Source organism: Bufo gargarizans, chromosome 10 (genome assembly GCF_014858855.1).
Source record: "Bufo gargarizans isolate SCDJY-AF-19 chromosome 10, ASM1485885v1, whole genome shotgun sequence".
Taxonomy (NCBI): Eukaryota; Metazoa; Chordata; class Amphibia; order Anura; family Bufonidae; genus Bufo; species Bufo gargarizans.
This window is the reverse complement of record NC_058089.1, coordinates 127,761,525-127,780,728: the sequence shown is the minus strand read 5'-3', so window position 1 is coordinate 127,780,728 and position 19,204 is coordinate 127,761,525. Positions and strand designations below refer to the sequence as shown.

General features: G+C 45.9%; 1 protein-coding gene across 1 annotated transcript in view; it reads left to right on the top strand.

Annotated features, from left to right (window-relative positions):
- The first annotated feature begins 6,718 nt into the window (after window positions 1-6,718).
- SF3B2 (splicing factor 3b subunit 2) overlaps window positions 6,719-19,204 on the top strand; it is a 67,644-nt gene continuing 55,158 nt past the window's right edge. The window contains exons 1-3 of the mRNA XM_044269789.1: window positions 6,719-6,791; window positions 14,035-14,072; window positions 17,404-17,451. Of these exons, the coding sequence (XP_044125724.1) occupies window positions 6,773-6,791; window positions 14,035-14,072; window positions 17,404-17,451 (105 nt within the window). The 5' untranslated portion in view covers window positions 6,719-6,772. The remainder of the gene's footprint in view (window positions 6,792-14,034; window positions 14,073-17,403; window positions 17,452-19,204) is intronic.

The window sequence follows — 19,204 nt, the reverse complement described above, 5'->3', positions numbered from 1 at the left end:
CAGCATTTAGGCATCCGGGCCTTGGGATCCAGCCAGTTAGAATAGCTGAGGGGATAGAGCAGCCTTGACTGTGAAGCATTAACTGTATACCCTCCAAGTATCTTGCAAGATTGTTACCTGCCATATAGTGAAGTAAACCTGCTTATGAATTATATGATTCAAGGGACTGCATCATAATCAACTGTCTGTATAAAGTTGGACTGTTTTCCAAGTAAAGCAACGTTTGGTTTACTATACCATCTGTGTACCTCCATTATTACTCCTATAAATCGGTGTGCCACCGTTACAGGCACTGGTGTCACGATCCTTAAAGGGACCTTGCCTCAGGCACTCAAAACACCTGCAACATCCAGGGCACCTCACATACCATCAGGCCTGGTCCCTACATCCAGAGTGTGCCCCAGAGGAACTTGTGTCTACCTCTCCTTCACTGTCGCATCCCTGCCCAGGGTTCCCATAACCGTGACCTCACTATCGCAATACCCTGCAGGTCTGGCATGCTGCAACCTCCCCCCTTTTGGTCCGGCCTTCTGGGACGTCTGATTCTATTCAGGTTTTTGCCCCACCTTCCCACAAGGCTGACCGATGTCGCAATATGAATCACAGTGATTCCTTGCCGTGACAGGGACTGCGGGTACAGGTAAGATCCCATAATCTGAGTCGCTTCGTCCCGGTCATACAGACACCAAATATGATCGAGTTATGATTTCCAGAAGACCAGATCCTGAATACCGAGAAATGCCTCCTGTCCAGTATGGTCTGTCTAGACTCTCCCCGAAGCCCATGTCAGGCTGAACACAATTAGGGTTCTGAGGATGTGGGTGTTATGAGGTCAGAGTTATGGCTTCTGATATTATTTCATTCATCTATTGAATGGGTTAGACCACCCGCTGGTCTAGCAGACAACATGTCTGGGGGTGCTCCGCATTTTTAATATCTCCCTTCCAGGTCTTCATTAGTGTGCCCAAATGGCTTGTAATTAGCAGGCCCGTGTTAAATAGAGCTTCCTCTGAGAAGGTGGAGTGTCTCACCTAGCTTTCAGACTGGCTGGCACCTGGAGGTATAATTTGCATTTACTTAATAGATCGACAGCCACTGCTATCCAATCAGCTATTGATAATACGTTTAGGAAAATAGGAAATCTATCTGTCTATTACCTCGGATTTCGTTACACCCCCTAATTCCAGCCCCATGAAACGGAAGTGCCCAATCCCTAACCTCCGGGGTCTCACTCACCCCTGTAATGGTAGCCTCCCCTAAAGGCTACCGCCCCCATTCCGGCCATTACACGAGTGTGACGGATTGGCTCTGGATGCATTCAGGGTGCGTTCAGTGAAACTCTCCCCATTTTGCAAGCAAGTTCAGTCAGTTGTGTCTGCGATTGTGTTCAGTTTTTTCCATGCGAGTGCAATGCGTTTTTATGCGTTTTTCACGTGCGTGATAAAAAAATTAAGCTTTACAAACAACGTCTCCTAGCAACCATAAGTGAAAAACGCATTGCATCCGCATTTGCTTCCGGATGCAATGTGTTTTTCACTGAAGCCCCATTCACTTCTATGAAGCCAGGGCTGTCTGCGATTGTGTTCAGTTTTTTCCGTGCGAGTGCAATGCGTTTTTATGCGTTTTTCACGTGCGTGATAAAAAAATTAAGCTTTACAAACAACATCTCCTAGCAACCATAAGTGAAAAACGCATCGCACCCGCACTTGCTTGCGGATGCAATGTGTTTTTCACGCAGCCCCATTCACTTCTATGGGGCCAGGGCTGCGTGAAAAACGCAGAATATAGAACATGCTGTGATTTTCACGCAACGCAGAACTGATGCGTGAAAAAACGCTCATGTACACAGACCCATTGAAATGAATGGGTCCGGATTCAGTGCGGGTGCTATGCGTTCATGTCACGTATTGCACCCGCGCTGAAAACTCACTTGTGTGAAAGGGACCTAAGTCACTAAATGTAAATGTCTGCTACTGGTAGCATTCATTTTTTTAAAGAAACAACTCCCAGTATACCCTTGGTGCACACTAGGAGCTGTAGTTTCACACTGTACAAACCTATATGTCAATGGCAACCTGACTACGCAAACTGTATCTGTATTGAGCTGGTGCTATATTTCTGTTATTAGATTGGCTCTGGTGCGGTATTTATGTTATTAGATTGGCTCTGGTGCGGTATTTATGTTATTAGATTGGCTCTGGTGCGGTATTTATGTTATTAGATTGGCTCTGGTGCGGTATTTATGTTATTAGATTGGCTCTGGTGCGGTATTTATGTTATTAGATTGGCTCTGGTGCGGTATTTATGTAAGGCTACTTTCACACTAGCGTTCGGGCGGATCCGTTCTGAACGGATCCGCTCATAATAATGCAGACGGAGGCTCCGTTCAGGACGGATCCGTCTGCATTATATTAGCAAAAAAAAGCTAAGTGTGAAAATAGCCTGGGACGGATCCGTCCAGACTTTCAATGTAAAGTCAATGGGGGACGGATCCGCTTGAAGATTGAGCCACATTGTGGCATCTTCAAACGGATCCGTCCCCATTGACTTACATTGAAAGTCTGGACGGATCCGCACGGATCCGCACGCCTCCGAACGGCCAGGCGGACACCCGAACGCTGCAAGCAGCGTTCAGCTGTCCGCCTGTCCGTGCGGAGGCGAGCGGAGCGGAGGCTGAACGCCGCCAGACTGATGCAGTCTGAGCGGATCCGCCTCCATTCAGACTGCATCAGGGCTGGACGGAAGCGTTCGGGTCCGCTCGTGAGCTCCTTCAAACGGAGCTCACGAACGGAAACCCGAACGCTAGTGTGAAAGTAGCCTTATTAGATTGGCTCTGGTGCGGTATTTATGGTTTTAGATTGGCTCTAGTGCGGTATTTATGTTATTAGATTGGCTCTGGTGCGGTATTTATGTTATTAGATTGGCTCTGGTGCGGTATTTATGTTATTAGATTGGCTCTGGTGCGGTATTTATGTTATTAGATTGGCTCTGGTGCGGTATTTATGTTATTAGATTGGCTCTGGTGCCGTATTTCTGTTATTAGATTGGCTCTGGTGCGGTATTTATGTTATTAGATTGACTCTGGTGCGGTATTTATGTTATTAGATTGGTTCTGGTGCGGTATTTATGTTATTAGATTGGCTCTGGTGCGGTATTTATGTTATTAGATTGGCTCTGGTGCGGTATTTATGTTATTAGATTGGTTCTGGTGCGGTATTTATGTTATTAGATTGGCTCTGGTGCGGTATTTATGTTATTAGATTGGCTCTGGTGCGGTATTTATGTTATTAGATTGGCTCTGGTGCGGTATTTATGTTATTAGATTGGTTCTGGTGCGGTATTTATGTTATTAGATTGGCTCTGGTGCGGTATTTATGTTATTAGATTGGTTCTGGTGCGGTATTTATGTTATTAGATTGGCTCTAGTGCGGTATTTATGTTATTAGATTGGTTCTGGTGCGGTATTTATGTTATTAAATTGGCTCTGGTGCGGTATTTATGTTATTAGATTGGTTCTGGTGCGGTATTTATGTTATTAGATTGGCTCTGGTGCGGTATTTATGTTTTTAGATTGGCTCTAGTGCGGTATTTATGTTATTAGATTGGTTCTGGTGCGGTATTTATGTTATTAGATTGGCTCTGGTGCAGTATTTATATTATTAAATTGGTTCTGGTGCGGTATTTATGTTATTAAATTGGCTCTGGTGCGGTATTTATGTTATTAAATTGGTTCTGGTGCGGTATTTATGTTATTAGATTGGCTCTGGTGCGGTATTTATGTTATTAGATTGGCTCTAGTGCTGTATTTATGTTATTAGATTGGCTCTGGTGCGGTATTTATGTTATTAGATTGGTTCTGGTGCGGTATTTATGTTATTAGATTGGCTCTAGTGCGGTATTTATGTTTTTAGATTGGCTCTAGTGCGGTATTTATGTTATTAGATTGGCTCTAGTGCGGTATTTATGTTATTAGATTGGCTCTAGTGTGGTATTTATGTTATTAGATTGGTTCTGGTGCGGTATTTATGTTATTAGATTGGCTCTGGTGCGGTATTTATGTTATTAAATTGGTTCTGGTGCGGTATTTATGTTATTAGATTGGCTCTGGTGCGGTATTTATGTTATTAAATTGGTTCTGGTGCGGTATTTATGTTATTAGATTGGTTCTGGTGCGGCATTTATGTTATTAGATTGGCTCTAGTGCGGTATTTATGTTATTAGATTGGTTATGGTGTGGTATTTATGTTATTATATTGGTGCTGGATTCATACAATTAGATTGGTTCTGGTGCAATATTTACACTGAACAAAAATACAAACGCAATGCTTTCAGTTTTGCTCCCATTTTGCATGAACTGAACTCAAAGATCTGAAACATTTTCTACATACACAAAAGACCAATTACTCAAATATTGTTCACAAATCTGTCTAGATCTGTGTTAGTGAGCACTTCTCCTTTGCCGAGATAATCCATCCCACCTCACAGGTGTGGCATATCAAGGTGCTGATTAGACAGCATGAATATTGCACAGGTGTGCCTTAGACTGCCCACAATAAAAGGCCACTCTGAAATGTGCAGTTTGATCACACAGCACAATGGCACAGATGTCGTAATGTTTGAGGGAGCGTGCAATTGGCATGCTGTCGGCAGGAATGTCTACCAGAGCTGTTGCCCGTGCAATGAATGTTCATTTCTCTACCATAAGCCGTCTCCAAAGGCGTTTCAGATTGGTTCTGGTACTGTATTTATGTTACTAGATTGGTTCTTGTGCAGTATTTATGTTACTAGATTGGTTATGATGCTATATTTATGGTATAGGCCTGGTAATATCACAGTATCTATGCAATTAGATATGTTCTGGTGTTGCTTATATTGTATTATCTTGGTGCTTGTGCTATGTTTTAACTATGAGTTTGGTTCCGGTGCTGTATTTAAGTCATTTGATTGGTTCTGGTGTTTACACACTACTGGAAAATGAAAACAACAAAAAACAAAGCACACCTGGAAACCAATGCTAGTGGTGTTGGTCAATGATCTCATAAACAAGGTGGTACACCCTTTATTTTGGGTTCTGCAGCAGGGTATACAGTATTTTGAGGCAGTTTTTCCTTGCTGTGATATAGGCCACCACTCTGGCATGGTAACAGTCATACTGATGCTGGATATCCTCCTTTGGCCATTCAAAGCTCTTTCAACTTGGACCAGTAGTTCAGCCAAGGAGGTTGTTGGCTGCTGTGTCTGGGAGATCCATCAGCCCAACCAATCCCAGAAATTCTTGCTGGGGCCAGATGAACTGCTGTATACCCTGAAGAGCATGTTGTGTAGCGTGGGCAGTGTATAGGCGGCGTTATATTGTTAGAACACTATGGAGCCTGAGTTAAAGAAAAAAAAGGCAGTAGGACTGGTTCCATGATGTCCTAGACATACTGAAGGCTGGTCAATGTTCCCTCGCCAAATACCAGACAGGAATGGCCATGGTAACTAATCGCGCCCACACCATGACACCTGGTTTCGGTCCTGTGTGTCTCTGCACCATGCATGATAGCAGTAGGTGCTCTCCAGCCCTCCTGCGAACTCTGATAATTAGAAACAGAGCAGGACCTGCTTTCATCACTGAACACTACCATAAAAACGCTTCCATTATGATAATACAACCGGCTGCATCTGTTATGAACAGATCCGATTATAAGTCAATGTACGCCGGATCTGTTTTCTTTCGTGTACAAAAAAAATGGATCCGGCACCATTGACTTGCATTGTGTTTAATACCGGATCCATCTTGATCAGTATCCAATGATGCACAGAAAAACGTGGCTTCCAGCATTTTTGTGTCCAGGAACGGAATGCATTCTGGTGCCAGAATGGGAACAAAACCGAATCGTTTTCCTCCGGTTTTGAGATCCTATGATGGATCTCACTACCAGAAAGGAACATGCAGATGTGAAAGTAGCCTTATGGTTGTCACACATCACCACACAGCAATCATTCAGACTGTGCATGATCATGTCTGTGTGTACCCCATAGTCTCAATCAGAGCAGCAGTGGGCGCGCCGACCGCTTTACACCCTACTCTAGTGGTCATAGGGCTCCAGCGATCACATGTATCACCTGGCTGTGGTGATAGGTCCTTGTGGAACAACCCCTTTAGGGCTTGGCTACACACCATTTTCTATGCGACAATTTTTCGTAGCAATGTCGCACAACTTTTGTAATGTTAGTCAACAGTGTCACACTGTGACATGCTGCGTCAGACGCACACGAATTCAAGTTGGATCCCAGTTGCAGCATGTCGCTGCCCGTCACCATTGACTATTATTCAATAAACCGTTGCGCCACATTGTTGCCACATAAATGTCGAGCAACGTTGTCTCAGTGTAGTCGTACCCTTTTTGTTGCGTGACATATGTCATTGTGTACCCGTACCCTTTATCCTAGATGGGGTCTGTCCCTCCAAAAGAGGTCATATGCTGTGGAAACTACTGGAGACTGAAGGAGAATGCTTACTGATTCTTTTATATGGCCACGGCTCTATGGTGACAAAGTCACTGATACAACAGCGCCACTGGCAGGACACTGGCTGGATGTGTCTCTGCCTGTGCCCAGCTGTAAACTTGTAATAAACGATACCATTAGTCATCCTGACTTGCCCTCAACAAACATGGCTTCCACGTGTTCCACTGACTCCACGTGGTACCGCCTCTTCCGCTGGTCGCTTTCGATGACGTAGATTTCGCGACTCTGCACACAGACGCCACACAGGTAGATCAGGAACATGGCGGAACTCGCAGACGGTGAGTAAAGCCGGGGGTTTCAGCGGGTCCACGTCTGCCCGTTACAGCCATGGGTGTGAGCGCTGGTTCCGGGCACGGCTGCACGGAGGGGTCAGCTCCTTCCTGGTAGTCAGATGGTGGCTGGCAGGGGGAGGCATCCAGCCACTCATACTGCATTATGTAGAGGAGGCCGCTGGGCGTCCGTGGTGATGGGCGCCTGTCCGCAGAGAATCCACCCCCCTCTTACTATGGTCTCTTCCTTCCCGCCCTTGGTTATTGTAGTCTTGTAGGGCTATGGGATTTGTGGACTGTGCCACTATGTGTCCTCTGCCAGGGGGGGAAGTCATCAGAACCAGAACCAGTGCAAGAGAACGTGTAAGGTGTTACCCATTGCTTTTATTTTTTAAATTACATCTTAAACCTGAGAGACCCCATGTGAGGCACACTTCTTGTAGAGGGGTATCCCTGTCTAATGCCTTATTTAGACCCCCCCCCCCTGCAGCAGGGTGTATGCTGAGGCAGGGATACATTAAAGGGGTTATCCGAGATCTATAATGCCCCCCCATGCCGCGGCCTCTCACAGAGGTTGTACCTCCCTCTCCGACACCCCCTTTTCATACCGACTGCTGCTGCATCTTCCCATCGTGCAGATGAAAACATCCGGCTTTGGGGGTAGGTTTGGGGCAGCCAATAGCAGGCCGCGAGGGGAATGAGCCTCCCTTGCATCATGGGGTGTTTTGATCCGCACGATGGGGGGGATGTGGCTGCGCTGTCAAGCAAGGTAAGTACAGCCTCTGTGGGAAGCCCCGGCATATGGGGGGGCATTATAGGTCTTAGATAACCCCTCTAAGGCTGGAGCTACACAGCAATGTGTCGCACAACTACAGTGCAACAAGTGTCACCCGACCTTCTATGGTTTGGGATGAGGCGTCATCTGAAGTCGACTTCGTTGTAATACCGTACCACTCAGAACCAAACCCGAGTTCTGTATCAAGGCCTCTTACAGTAATAATTCATGAAGTAATAACCGGCTCATAGGAGTCAATACATGCTAATACTGTACGGAGTGAAGTTTTATGCGAATCGCCTTCGGATGAAGCATCCGAAGTCGATTCACTCATCCCTATATATGGTGCTGTGCTGCAACCTGCTGCTACTGTGACGCCACAGCCGCTCAGGAATCCAACTTGGATGGATTTTTTGCGATTGTCATGTTGCAGCCCGACACCATAGACTTGTGTAAGGGATTAATGAGCTAAATTATCCCTAGTTCTATTATCACACTCCCTATAAATATGGACACAGTCTAAGGGATCCTGTGCGGGTAATCCGCTGCGTGAAAGACAGCCAAGCCCCGCTCCGGACAGAAGCACGGAGCACTAACATGATTGATAATGCTCCCTGTCTCTATGATCTTACTACAGAATCACAGAAAAAGTTGTCACCGTGATTTTGCAGTAAAAAGATCACAGAGGGGCACGGAGCATTATCAATCATGTTACTGCTCTGTGTCTCTGCTGTCCGGATCGCGGCTTGGCTGTCATTCATGCTGCGGGTGTCGCGCACGGCATCCGCTCGTGTGAAACAGCCCTTAGGCTACTTTCACACTTGCGTTTGGTGCGGATCCGTTCAGATACTACAACCGTCTGCATCTGTTCAGAACGGATCCGTTTGTATTATCTTTGACATAGCCAAGACGGAACCGTCATGAACTCCATTGAAAGTCAATAGAGGACGGATCCATTTTCTATTGTGCCAGATTGTGTCAGTGAAAACGGAACGTGAAAACGGAACGTGAAAACGTTTGGCTCAGTTTCATCAGACTGCAAGCAGCGTTCTGGTGTCCGCCTCCAGAGCGGAATGGTTAATGATCAGAGACAAACTGATGCATTCTGAGCGGATCCTTTTCCATTCAGAATGCATTAGGGCAAAAACTGATCCATTTTGGACCGCTTGTGAGAGCGCTGAACGGATCTCGCAAACGGAAAGCCAAAACGCCAGTGTGAAAGTACACTTAGACTTTTCCCCCACATTCATCAGCGCAGGGTGTGCTGTGAATGGCATGGGAACGCAGCGATGCTGCTTGTGCCTGAAATGACCAATAGCAACGCTCCATACAGTAAGGAGCTATGCTATTGGTTGGTTTGGGCGGGTGCCAGAGCCATACAGCACCGAGCAGCAGGGGAAGCCGGCGGGAGCTGGAAGCAGGAGGGGCTAGCTCCCCGCCGTTTCTACAATGAGGAGAGCGGGCGCGCTGGACAAGGACCCCAGGAAACATGAGGACTCCTCAGAGGTGGCAAACAGTCCCGGACAGCAAGGTGACAGCAAGGTGTCAGTAGTGTGTAATGCAGTGTGTGATCATCATGCACCATACACTGATACGTGTAGTGAATGCAGGCAGGAGAGAAAGTCCAGGGTTAATTCCGCTATATTGGACTGGACTTTATCACTTGGCTATAATTGCCTGATGGTGTTTAGATTAGTAATGGTTCCCTGCATAAATATGCACCTCTTAGGCCACGTTCACACCAGCGCTATGTATTTCTGTTCTGCTCCATTAGATGAGCAGAGCAACAAAAATAGCAGAAGTGCTGGATCGGGCACGCAAGTTTGGCTTTTTGTGATACGTTCTACGTATACATAAACCGTATGCATTAACGGATGCCTCAAACAGATGCCATACTTTTTTCTTTAGCAGAACTCTGCAGGATGGGAAAGCGTAGTGTACCACGTTTTTCCATCCTGCAAAGTTCAGCAGAAAAAAAACATGTAGGCCTTACTGACGGGGAAGGAGCTGAGCAGACTCCTGCGACTATTACGGGCTCTGTTCAGGATCTGTCTTTTTACCTGACAAAAAAAGTGCTGCATACGAGCTTTTGTCTGGTCATTCGACAAAATCTGCAACAGAGGCTCCAAACGCAGCGTCCAACACAGACGTGAGCGAGTATAGGCCTAAGTATTATGTATTTGAATTACTGCAACTTTCCTACTCCTCCTCGGGTAAAAAAATACTCCTCAAAAATGGTCAGAAGCGTATTTTTACTCTTCTGGAAAAAACGTAGTGCGGCCTCTGCTGCACATCCTCTCCAGTGTTTAACTGCGCACTCTGGAACGCACGGTCGGTTCATAATAAACTGCCCACAATCCCCGACTTCTTCCTCTCACGCTCTCTGAACTTGCTGGGCCTTACAGAAACCTGGCTACAACCCGTGGATACTGCTCCCCCTGCCGCCCTATCCTATGGTGGACTTCACTTCTCCCATACCCCCAGACCACCCTAGATGAAGTAGCTCCAGTATCAATCCGACCATCTCGACACGACAACCCTGGCACACACCTGAAACGCGTTTTGTACAGCGCTGCTCCAGATGTGCAGAGCGCTTATGGAGAAAATCGTGAATATCAGCAGACTTCCTCCTTTATAAATTTATGCTCAAAACATACAATTTGTCTCTCCATATTGCCAAACAAAAGTACTTCACCTCTCTCATCTCCTCACTCTCAAATAACCCCAAAAGACTGACACTTTTCATTCCCTTCTAAGCTCTAAAGTTCCATAACCTGTCACTGACCTCTGCGCTGATGGCATGGCTACTTACTTCAGAGACAAGATTGGCAGTATCCGGCAGGAAATAATCTCCCAGTCCCCAAATAATTTCAATCCTCCTCCCTCCAAATCCGCCGCATGCTCTCTCCTCTTTTGACCCTATAACAGATGAAGTCTCCAGGCTTCTCTCTTTCTCAACCCACGACCTGTAGCAGTGATCCTATTCCATCACACCACCTTCAGTCCCTCTCCCCGGCTGTCATCACTCACCTAACTACAATTTTTAAAGGGGTTATCCAGTATCTACAACAGCCCCCCCCAATGTCCCGGGCCCCTCTGTGAAAATATACTTACCCCGCTCCCTGTGCCCCTCCTCCTTGAAAACATCTGGGGGGGGCAGCCAATGGCAGGTGAGGACGGGCCTTTCCTAGCATTGCGGGTCGCAGTCTGTCCTAAATGCTGCAGCCAGGCTCATCTATCCATCCAACCGCTACACTGATGCCACTAGTCTGTGCCAGTCACTTCACTGGTTGCCCGTCCACCACAGAATACAGTTCAAACTTCTCACCCTCACCCACAAAGCTCTGCACAGTGCTGCACCTCCATACATCTCCTCCCTCATCTCCATCTACCACCCTACTCGTGTTCTCCGTTCTGTTAACGACCTAACATTAGTAACCTCCATAATACGTACCTCTCACTCCCGTCTTCAAGACTTTTCTCTAGCTGCACCTACTGGAATACTCTGCCCCGGAATACTAGGTCAATCCACAACTTCTCCACCTTCAAACGTGCTTTAAAAACACATCTTTTCAGGCAGGCTTACCAAGCTACCTAAAATCACTATTCCCTGAGTAAACCTCCCCCCACCAACTCCTCTGGTCTGAACTCGTACCTCTAGTAGTCCCAAACCCGAAGCAGATCGGCCGGCACCACTCCTGTCAGTTCAATAATGGCTCAAATCCTACTTATCACAATAAACTACCGTATGTGTCAGCCCCAATTCCTCATAGATTGTAAGCTCTTGTGAGCAGGGCCCTGACTCCTAGTGTTTCAGTTGCATATTAGCCAGTTTGTTTTGTACCCGATAAATTTGTAAAGCGCTGCGGAATATGGTGCTGCTATATAAATAAATTGTATTATTATTATAGACTATCATCATAAAAAATGTTCTGCGACACATGTCACTGTGTAGCCCTAGCCCAATACTGGGTGACATCTCCCCTTGCTGCGATACAGACTGCCACTCTACATAGTAACATAGTACATATGGCCGAAAAAAGACATTTGTCCATCCAGTTCGGCCTGTCATCCTGCAAGTTGATCCAGAGGAAGGCAAAAAAAAACTTGTGAGGTAGAAGCCAATTTTCCCCACTTTAGGGGAATAAAAAATTCCTTCCCGACTCCAATCAGGCAATCAGAATAACTCCCTGGATCAATGACCCCTCTCTCTAGTAGCTATATCCTGTAATATTATTACACTCCAGAAATACATCCCTCTTGAATTCCTTTATTGTACTCACCATCACCACCTCCTCAGGCAGAGAGCTCCTCTGTCATGGTGACAGTCATACAGATGCTGCATACCTTCCTGTGTATGTCATTCCTAGTTCTTTCAGCTTGGACCTGTGGTTGTTGGCTGCTGTGGATGGGAGATCCGTCGCTCCATCCAGTGCCAGGCGAGCTGCTGTATACCCTGAAGAGCACGTTGCAGAGCGGCCGCCTGTATCACAGCATGGGGAGATGTAACCCGAATAAGGCTGGGGCCACAAGTGACTGATCAGCTGTGGATTTTCAGCAGCAAAAAATCAGCAGCATTTCTGCCTCTAATCTGCAGCAGAAAAATATGCACCAAAGGCTGTGTTCACACACTGCAGATTGTGTTGCAGAAAATTATTTCATTCCTCGTTGGAAAGGATGAAGTCCGCGGTATAAATTGATAGCCTAAGTCACTGATTGTCTAAACAGCACTCTGCTGTCAGCAAACAACGAGTCTGTATGGGGACAAGCAATGGCATTAGTGGTCACTACTCTCCAGACTGTGGAAGAGATCGCTGCGTGTATATACAGCCGTCTCCTTCAGTGGAGATAAATCACCCCCAATGTGCTTTTTCACACTCGGGATTTGCATTTTCTACAGCTCCCCTTTGGGACAGACTGAAACACTGGGGAAAATCTATCTAAACTGGTGTAAAGTAGAACTGTCTTAGTTGCCCATAGCAACCAATCACATTCCTTCTTTCATTTTCAAAAGGAGCTCTGAAAAATGAAAGGTGGAATCTGATTGGTTGCTATGGGCAACTAAGTCATTTTTCTGTTACACCAGTTTAGATAAATCTCCCCCTAAGGCCCCTTTCAGACGAGCGACTTCCACACTCTGGACTAGCAGCGTGAGTATGCAGCAGCTCCCGTCCTGACCTCCCAGCACTGCCGGGGTTGCATAGCATTATAGGGATTTATGATGCTATGTAACCCTTACAGTTCTGGAATGTATTGGATAAGGGCTCTTTCACATATGTGTTCTTGTCTTCAGGCATAGAGTTCCGTCGTCGGGGCTCTATGCCGGAAGAATCCTGATCAGGATTATCCTAATGCATTCTGAATGGAGAGAAATCCGTTCAGGATGCATCAGGAAGTCTTCAGTTCTGGAACGGAATGTTTTTTGGCCGGAGAAAATACCGCAGCATGCTGCGCTTTTTGCTTCGGCCAAAAATCCTGAAGACTTGCCGCAAGGCCGGATCCGGAATGAATGCCCATTGAAAGGCATTGATCCGGATCCGGCCTTAAGCTAAACGTCGTTTTGGCGCATTGCCGGATCCGACGTTTAGCTTTTTCTCAATGGTTACCATGGCTGCCGGGATGCTAAAGTCCTGGCAGCCATGGTAATGTGTAGCGGGGAGCAGCATACTTACCATCCGTGCGGCTCCCGGGGCGCTCCAGAGTGACGTCAGGGCGCCCCAGGCGCATGGATGACGTGATCGCATGGCACGTCATCCATGCGCATGGGGCGCTCTGACGTCATTCTGGAGCGGCCCGGGAGCCGCGCGGACTAGAAGTATACCGCTCCCCCGCTCCTACTATGGCAACCAGGACTTTAATAGCGTCCTGGCTGCCATAGTAACACTGAAAGCATTTTGAAGACGGATCCGTCTTCAAATGCTTTCAGTGCACTTGCGTTTTTCCGGATCCGGCGTGTAATTCCTGCAAGTGGAGTACAGGCCGGATCTGGACAACGCAAGTGTGAAAGAGGCCTAACACTGACCGCATTATATCAGTGTTATACTATACATTGCCAAACTCTAAGGGTACATGCACACGGAGAATGAATTGGTGCGGATTTTCCGCATGCAGATTTTACTAATTGAAATGAGAAAATCCGGTCAGGAGAAATAAAATAAATTGACATGCTGCAGATTTTAAAATCCGCACCACAGGTCAAAATCTGCACTGAGAATTTCCAATTCTCATAGAATACAATGTACATGACCTGTGGTGCAGATTTTCCGCAGGCAATCCTGATCGTGTGCATTTAGCCTAAGGGTTCGGAGTTCAGGACGGGTGCTCCTTCTGACACGCAGCGATCAGTCTCCAGGAGCGCAGTATGGAGTGAACACGGCACAGCGAGGACGGTTCCCTAATGGTATTAAAGTCTTGTTATAATGAAGCATGTGTGAACGAATGCTGCACCGTCTGTAATGCTGTTGTCTGTAATTTCAGGTATCAGAGATGATATGACGGAACATACCGCAGCACAGGTAACACGTCTTACAGAGCACAGTAATGCATGTTGTGTGTATTTACATAGGACTGACAGGTTGTCCATACACAGTGCGGTGATTCAGGAAGTGCACAGCAAAAGACATTTGGGGAGGGGGTTATCAAAACTGGTGTAAATTAAAAGTGGTTTAAGTTGCCTATAGCAACCAACAATCAGGTTCCACCTTTCATTTTCCAAAGGAGCTCTGAAAAATGAAAGGTGGGATCGGATTGGCTGCTGTGGGCCACTAAGCCAGGTCTACTTTACACCTGTTTTGATAAATCTCCCTCATGGTGTGCATACAATCCCTACGTACAAGGTTCCTTCTGTAATTAGGTCTTGGGGTGTCTATGTATGGATCTAATTCACTCCACGGGGGGAATTTATCATGAGGGGAATATCGAACTGCAAAATACATATGGTCGTGTGCATGAGCCCTTAAACTGACAGCATTATGTCCGTATAATTCTGTAGCAGTAAGGTCAGGCAGAGACACGCAGTATTATACAGACGTGGACAAAATTGTTGGTACCCTTTGGTCAATGAAAGAAAAAGTCACAATGGTCACAGAAATAACTTTAATCTGACAAAAGTAATAATAAATTAAAATTCTATAAATGTTAACCAATGAAAGTCAGACATTGTTTTTCAACCATGCTTCAACAGAATTATGTAAAAAAATAAACTCATGAAACAGGCATGGACAAAAATGATGGTACCCCTAGAAAACACAGAACATAATGTGACCAAAGGGACATGTTAATTCAAGGTGTGTCCACTAATTAGCATCACAGGTGTCTACAACCTTGTAATCAGCCATTGGGCCTATATATATGGCTCCAGGTAATCACTGTGTTGTTTGGTGATATGGTGTGTACCACACTCGACATGGACCAGAGGAAGCAAAGGAAAGAGCTGTCTCAAGAGATCAGAAAGAAAATTATAGACAAGCATGTTAAAGGTAAAGGCTATAAGACCATCTCCAAGCAACTAGATGTTCCTGTGAGTACAGTTGCACATATTATTCATAAGTTTAAGATCCATGGGACTGTAGCCAACCTCCCTGGACGTGGCCGCAGGAGGAAAATTGATGACAAATCTAAGAGACGGATAATCCGAATGGTAACAAAAGAGCCTAGAAAGACTTCTAAAGAGATTCAAGGTGAACTTCATGCTCAAGGAACATCAGTGTCAGATCGCACCATCCGTCGTTGTTTGAGCCAAAGTGGACTACATGGGAGACGACCAAGGAGGACACCATTGTTGAAAACGAATCATAAAAAAGCAAGACTGGAATATGCCAAACTACATGTTGACAAGCCACAAAGCTTCTGGGAGAATGTCCTGTGGACAGATGAGACAAAAATCGAAGTTTTTGCCAAGGCACATCAGCTGTATGTTCACAGACGAAAAAATGAAGCATATCAAGAAAAGAACACTGTCCCTACTGTGAAACATGGAGGAGGCTCTGTTATGTTCTGGGGCTGCTTTGCTGCGTCTGGCACAGGGTGTCTTGAATCTGTGCAGGGTACAATGAAATCTCAAGACTATCAAGGAATTCTAGAGAGAAATGTACTAGCCAGTGTCAGAAAGCTTGGTCTCAGTCGCAGGTCATGGGTCTTGCAACAGGACAATGACCCAAAACACACCGCTAAAAACACCCAAGAATGGCTAAGAGGAAAAAATTGGACTATTCTAAAGTGGCCTTCTATGAGCCCTGACCTCAATCCTATTGAGCATCTTTGGAAGGAGCTGAAACATGCAGTCTGGAAAAGGCACCCTTCAAACCGGACACAACTGGAGCAGTTTGCTCATGAGGAGTGGGCCAAAATACCTGCTGAGAGGTGCAGATGTCTCATTGACAGTTACAGGAAGCGTTTGATTGCAGTGATTGCCTCAAAAGGTTGCGCAACAAAATATTAAGTTAGGGGTACCATCATTTTTGTCCATGCCTGTTTCATGAGTTTATTTTTTTACATAATTCTGTTGAAGCATGGTTGAAAAACAATGTCTGACTTTCATTGGTTAACATTTATAGAATTTTAATTTATTATTACTTTTGTCAGATTAAAGTTATTTCTGTGACCATTGTGACTTTTTCTTTCATTGACCAAAGGGTACCAACAATTTTGTCCACGTCTGTAAATGAGTAGAATGCTGTTCGCTCCTGCCAAACGAGCAGAGTCAAGAACCGAGAATCACGCTCACACACGGAACGTGATCCCCGCACACAGGACATGCTCGTCTAAAACAGCCCTAATGTACACCAATCACCAAGCCATAACATTAAAACTATGAACATTGATTATCTTATGACAATGGCACCTCTGTTCACTTTCTGCTTAATAAATGATTTCAGCGGTCTGTCATTTTAAAAGTTAAAAGTAAGTGGTTGCCGAGAACAAACATCACAATCATTGCAGACTGGGCCTGGAAAAGAGTCATGACCACCTGAGAAGAGTCCTGGTTATTCATGAATTCCTGCTCTCCTGCCCACCTGCTGATGACTGACCGGCTTCTACCGAGTTCTCTCCCTTTCTCTCTAGGAGAGAACTGCCAATCATTAGCAGATGGGGAGAGCAGGAGATTAGGTATAACCAGGACTCTTCTCAGGTGGTCGTGACTCTTTCCCAGGCCCAGTCTGCAATGATTATGATGCTGGTTCTCAGCAACCACTTACTTTTAGCTCATGACTGACTTGCCACTGAAATCAGCATTTCTGTCACTAATATATGCTGTCCTCAGTGAGGTCAGCATAAAGTACAGGACAGGTTCCCTTTAAAGTTGATGTGTCGCAAAAGTATCTGAGCGAGTTTGACAAGGACCGAATTGTTATGGTTACCCCGCATTGTGAAATCCCGCCAGAGTTCACCGTAACCAGCATAGCCACAAACCTCATGGACTATAATGGTATCCAGTGTGGCTCTGGATGGTTTCCGGCAGAAATGCCAGCTTTCGGCTGGACACAGTTGTGCAAGGCTGGCATGTATGGCGGAGAGTTATGGATGACAGAAATCACACTGTACGGTCAGCTTGAATCCTTCTAGTCACTGAGAGCTCCTCTGCCTTTGTTTCGGTTCTCAGACTGACGCATCCTTCCATTTTCTGCCCCAGAGTTTGGCAGCAGGAGGACCTCCACAATATTACACAGGTGGTTTTAATGTTATGGCTGATTGGAGCCTAATTCAGGTCCGTTATAACCCCGCTCTACCAGCCACGCAGCAGGCAGTTTGCCAGAGTGATGAGGGAATGTTTCCGAATACATTGTCGATATCACCAGGACTTGCTTCTCTTTTATGTTAATCTTTTTGTCTATTGTATAATTTTAGGCTCATGATGATGGTGACATGTCATCCACCAACTCCAGACTGGCCCAGGTGAGGGTTACATGACAAACCAAGTGTGGCTTCTTAATATATTCCTGTCAGAGCCGCTTCTTAGGCTACGTACACACGGCATAAGAAGCACACGGCGTAAAAACTGCCCATTTTACCTGCATGTTACCAGTCTTTCATTCTGTTTTACTTCTTTCTTTAACTTATATATATGGAGACCCAGACCAAGTAATGCAGGGACCTTGGTGGTTTTGATTATTATGCTAGATCAGGGGCACTCAAGTAGTTTTTGTAAAGATCCACATACCTGGGTCTTTGTATGAAGGTCTGTAAGGATGGACAACATTAGCACACTCGGTTATATATTTTTTTCCCCCTAAGAATAAGCCACACCTGTAATCCGTTTACAGCCTGAAAAAAGTATATCCCCTTAGTGCCACCTCACAGCAGCGATGCCCCTTAGTGCCCCAACTCAAAATGACTCCCCCCCTCCACTCCCTCAAATGGTCCGCACACAAAATGATACTCTCTAAGTGAGCGCCACACAATCATGCCTCATGCAGACGTCAGTGTCAGTTTTGGATCAGTGGTAACACGGACCGTGTTCAATCCGTGTTTTCTCCTGTGACAGATCCGTGTTCAATCCGTTTTTTGCTGTCAGTGTTGCATCCGTGTTTCAGTAACACTCAACAGCTGAAAAATAATTTTCAAAGAATCTCTTGTTAATGATCCGTGAAACACGGATGGCATCTGTGGTTTTCACGGATCCATAGACTATAATTGGCGTCATGGATCCGTGAACACCGACAAAATAGAGCATACATCCATGGTAAACTGACCGTGCTGAAACACTGATGTGTGAATACACACATCAAAATTAATAGGGACGTCTGCTGTCCTTGGAGAACACATACAGCACACATCCGTGAAACACTGATGTCTGCATGATGCTTAAGATGTTCCCTTGAAGGGGTTCTCTGAGCTTTTAATATTGGTAACCTATCCTCCGGATAGGTCATCAATATCAGATGGATGGCGGGTCCGACACTGGTCACTCCGGCCAATCAACTGTATAAAGGGAAGGTGCGCACATGCTGTCTCCCTTCTCTTTCCCTGCTCGCCATAGACATAGCAGCAGCAAGCAGGAAGAGAGAAAGGAGATGTTGCGCGCCTTCCCTTTATGCAGCTGATTGGCGGGAGTGCCAGGTGTCGGACCCCCACCGATCTGATTTTGATGATCCACCCTGAGGATAGGTTGTCAATATTAAAAGCCCGGAAAAACACTTTAAGTGGCCGTCACACACGGTGGTGCCCCCTTAAGAGCCAGAGTGATGTTCTCTTAATTGTCTCCTCCACTCCTATGTATCCCTCTCACAGTACGCTGTCCCCTGAACCTGTCACCACAAAATGCAGTGCAATCTGTAGGCAGCATGTTATAGAGCAGGAGGATCTGAGCAGAGTAATATATGGACACTGGACCAACAGACGCCTTCAGCTGCCAAGCGCACATGTAACAGGTCAGGCAGTGTCATGGGTACAAATCTGCTTACAGATGCCCTTTAAAGAGGACCTGTCACCGCTCCTGACATGCCTGTTTTAATAGCTTCATGCGTTCCCCATGTAATAACCATTCTGGAGCATCTGTTCTTATGGCTCTGTTGTGCCGTTCCTTTATTATTTCTACTAGAAGCTATGATTGAATTGCTAGCAGTCTGCAGTAAGGGTACAGAGGGGAGGTAACAAGTTGGGGTTGTGTACCTGCACAGACTCTCTCTATCCAATCAGTGCTGCCATT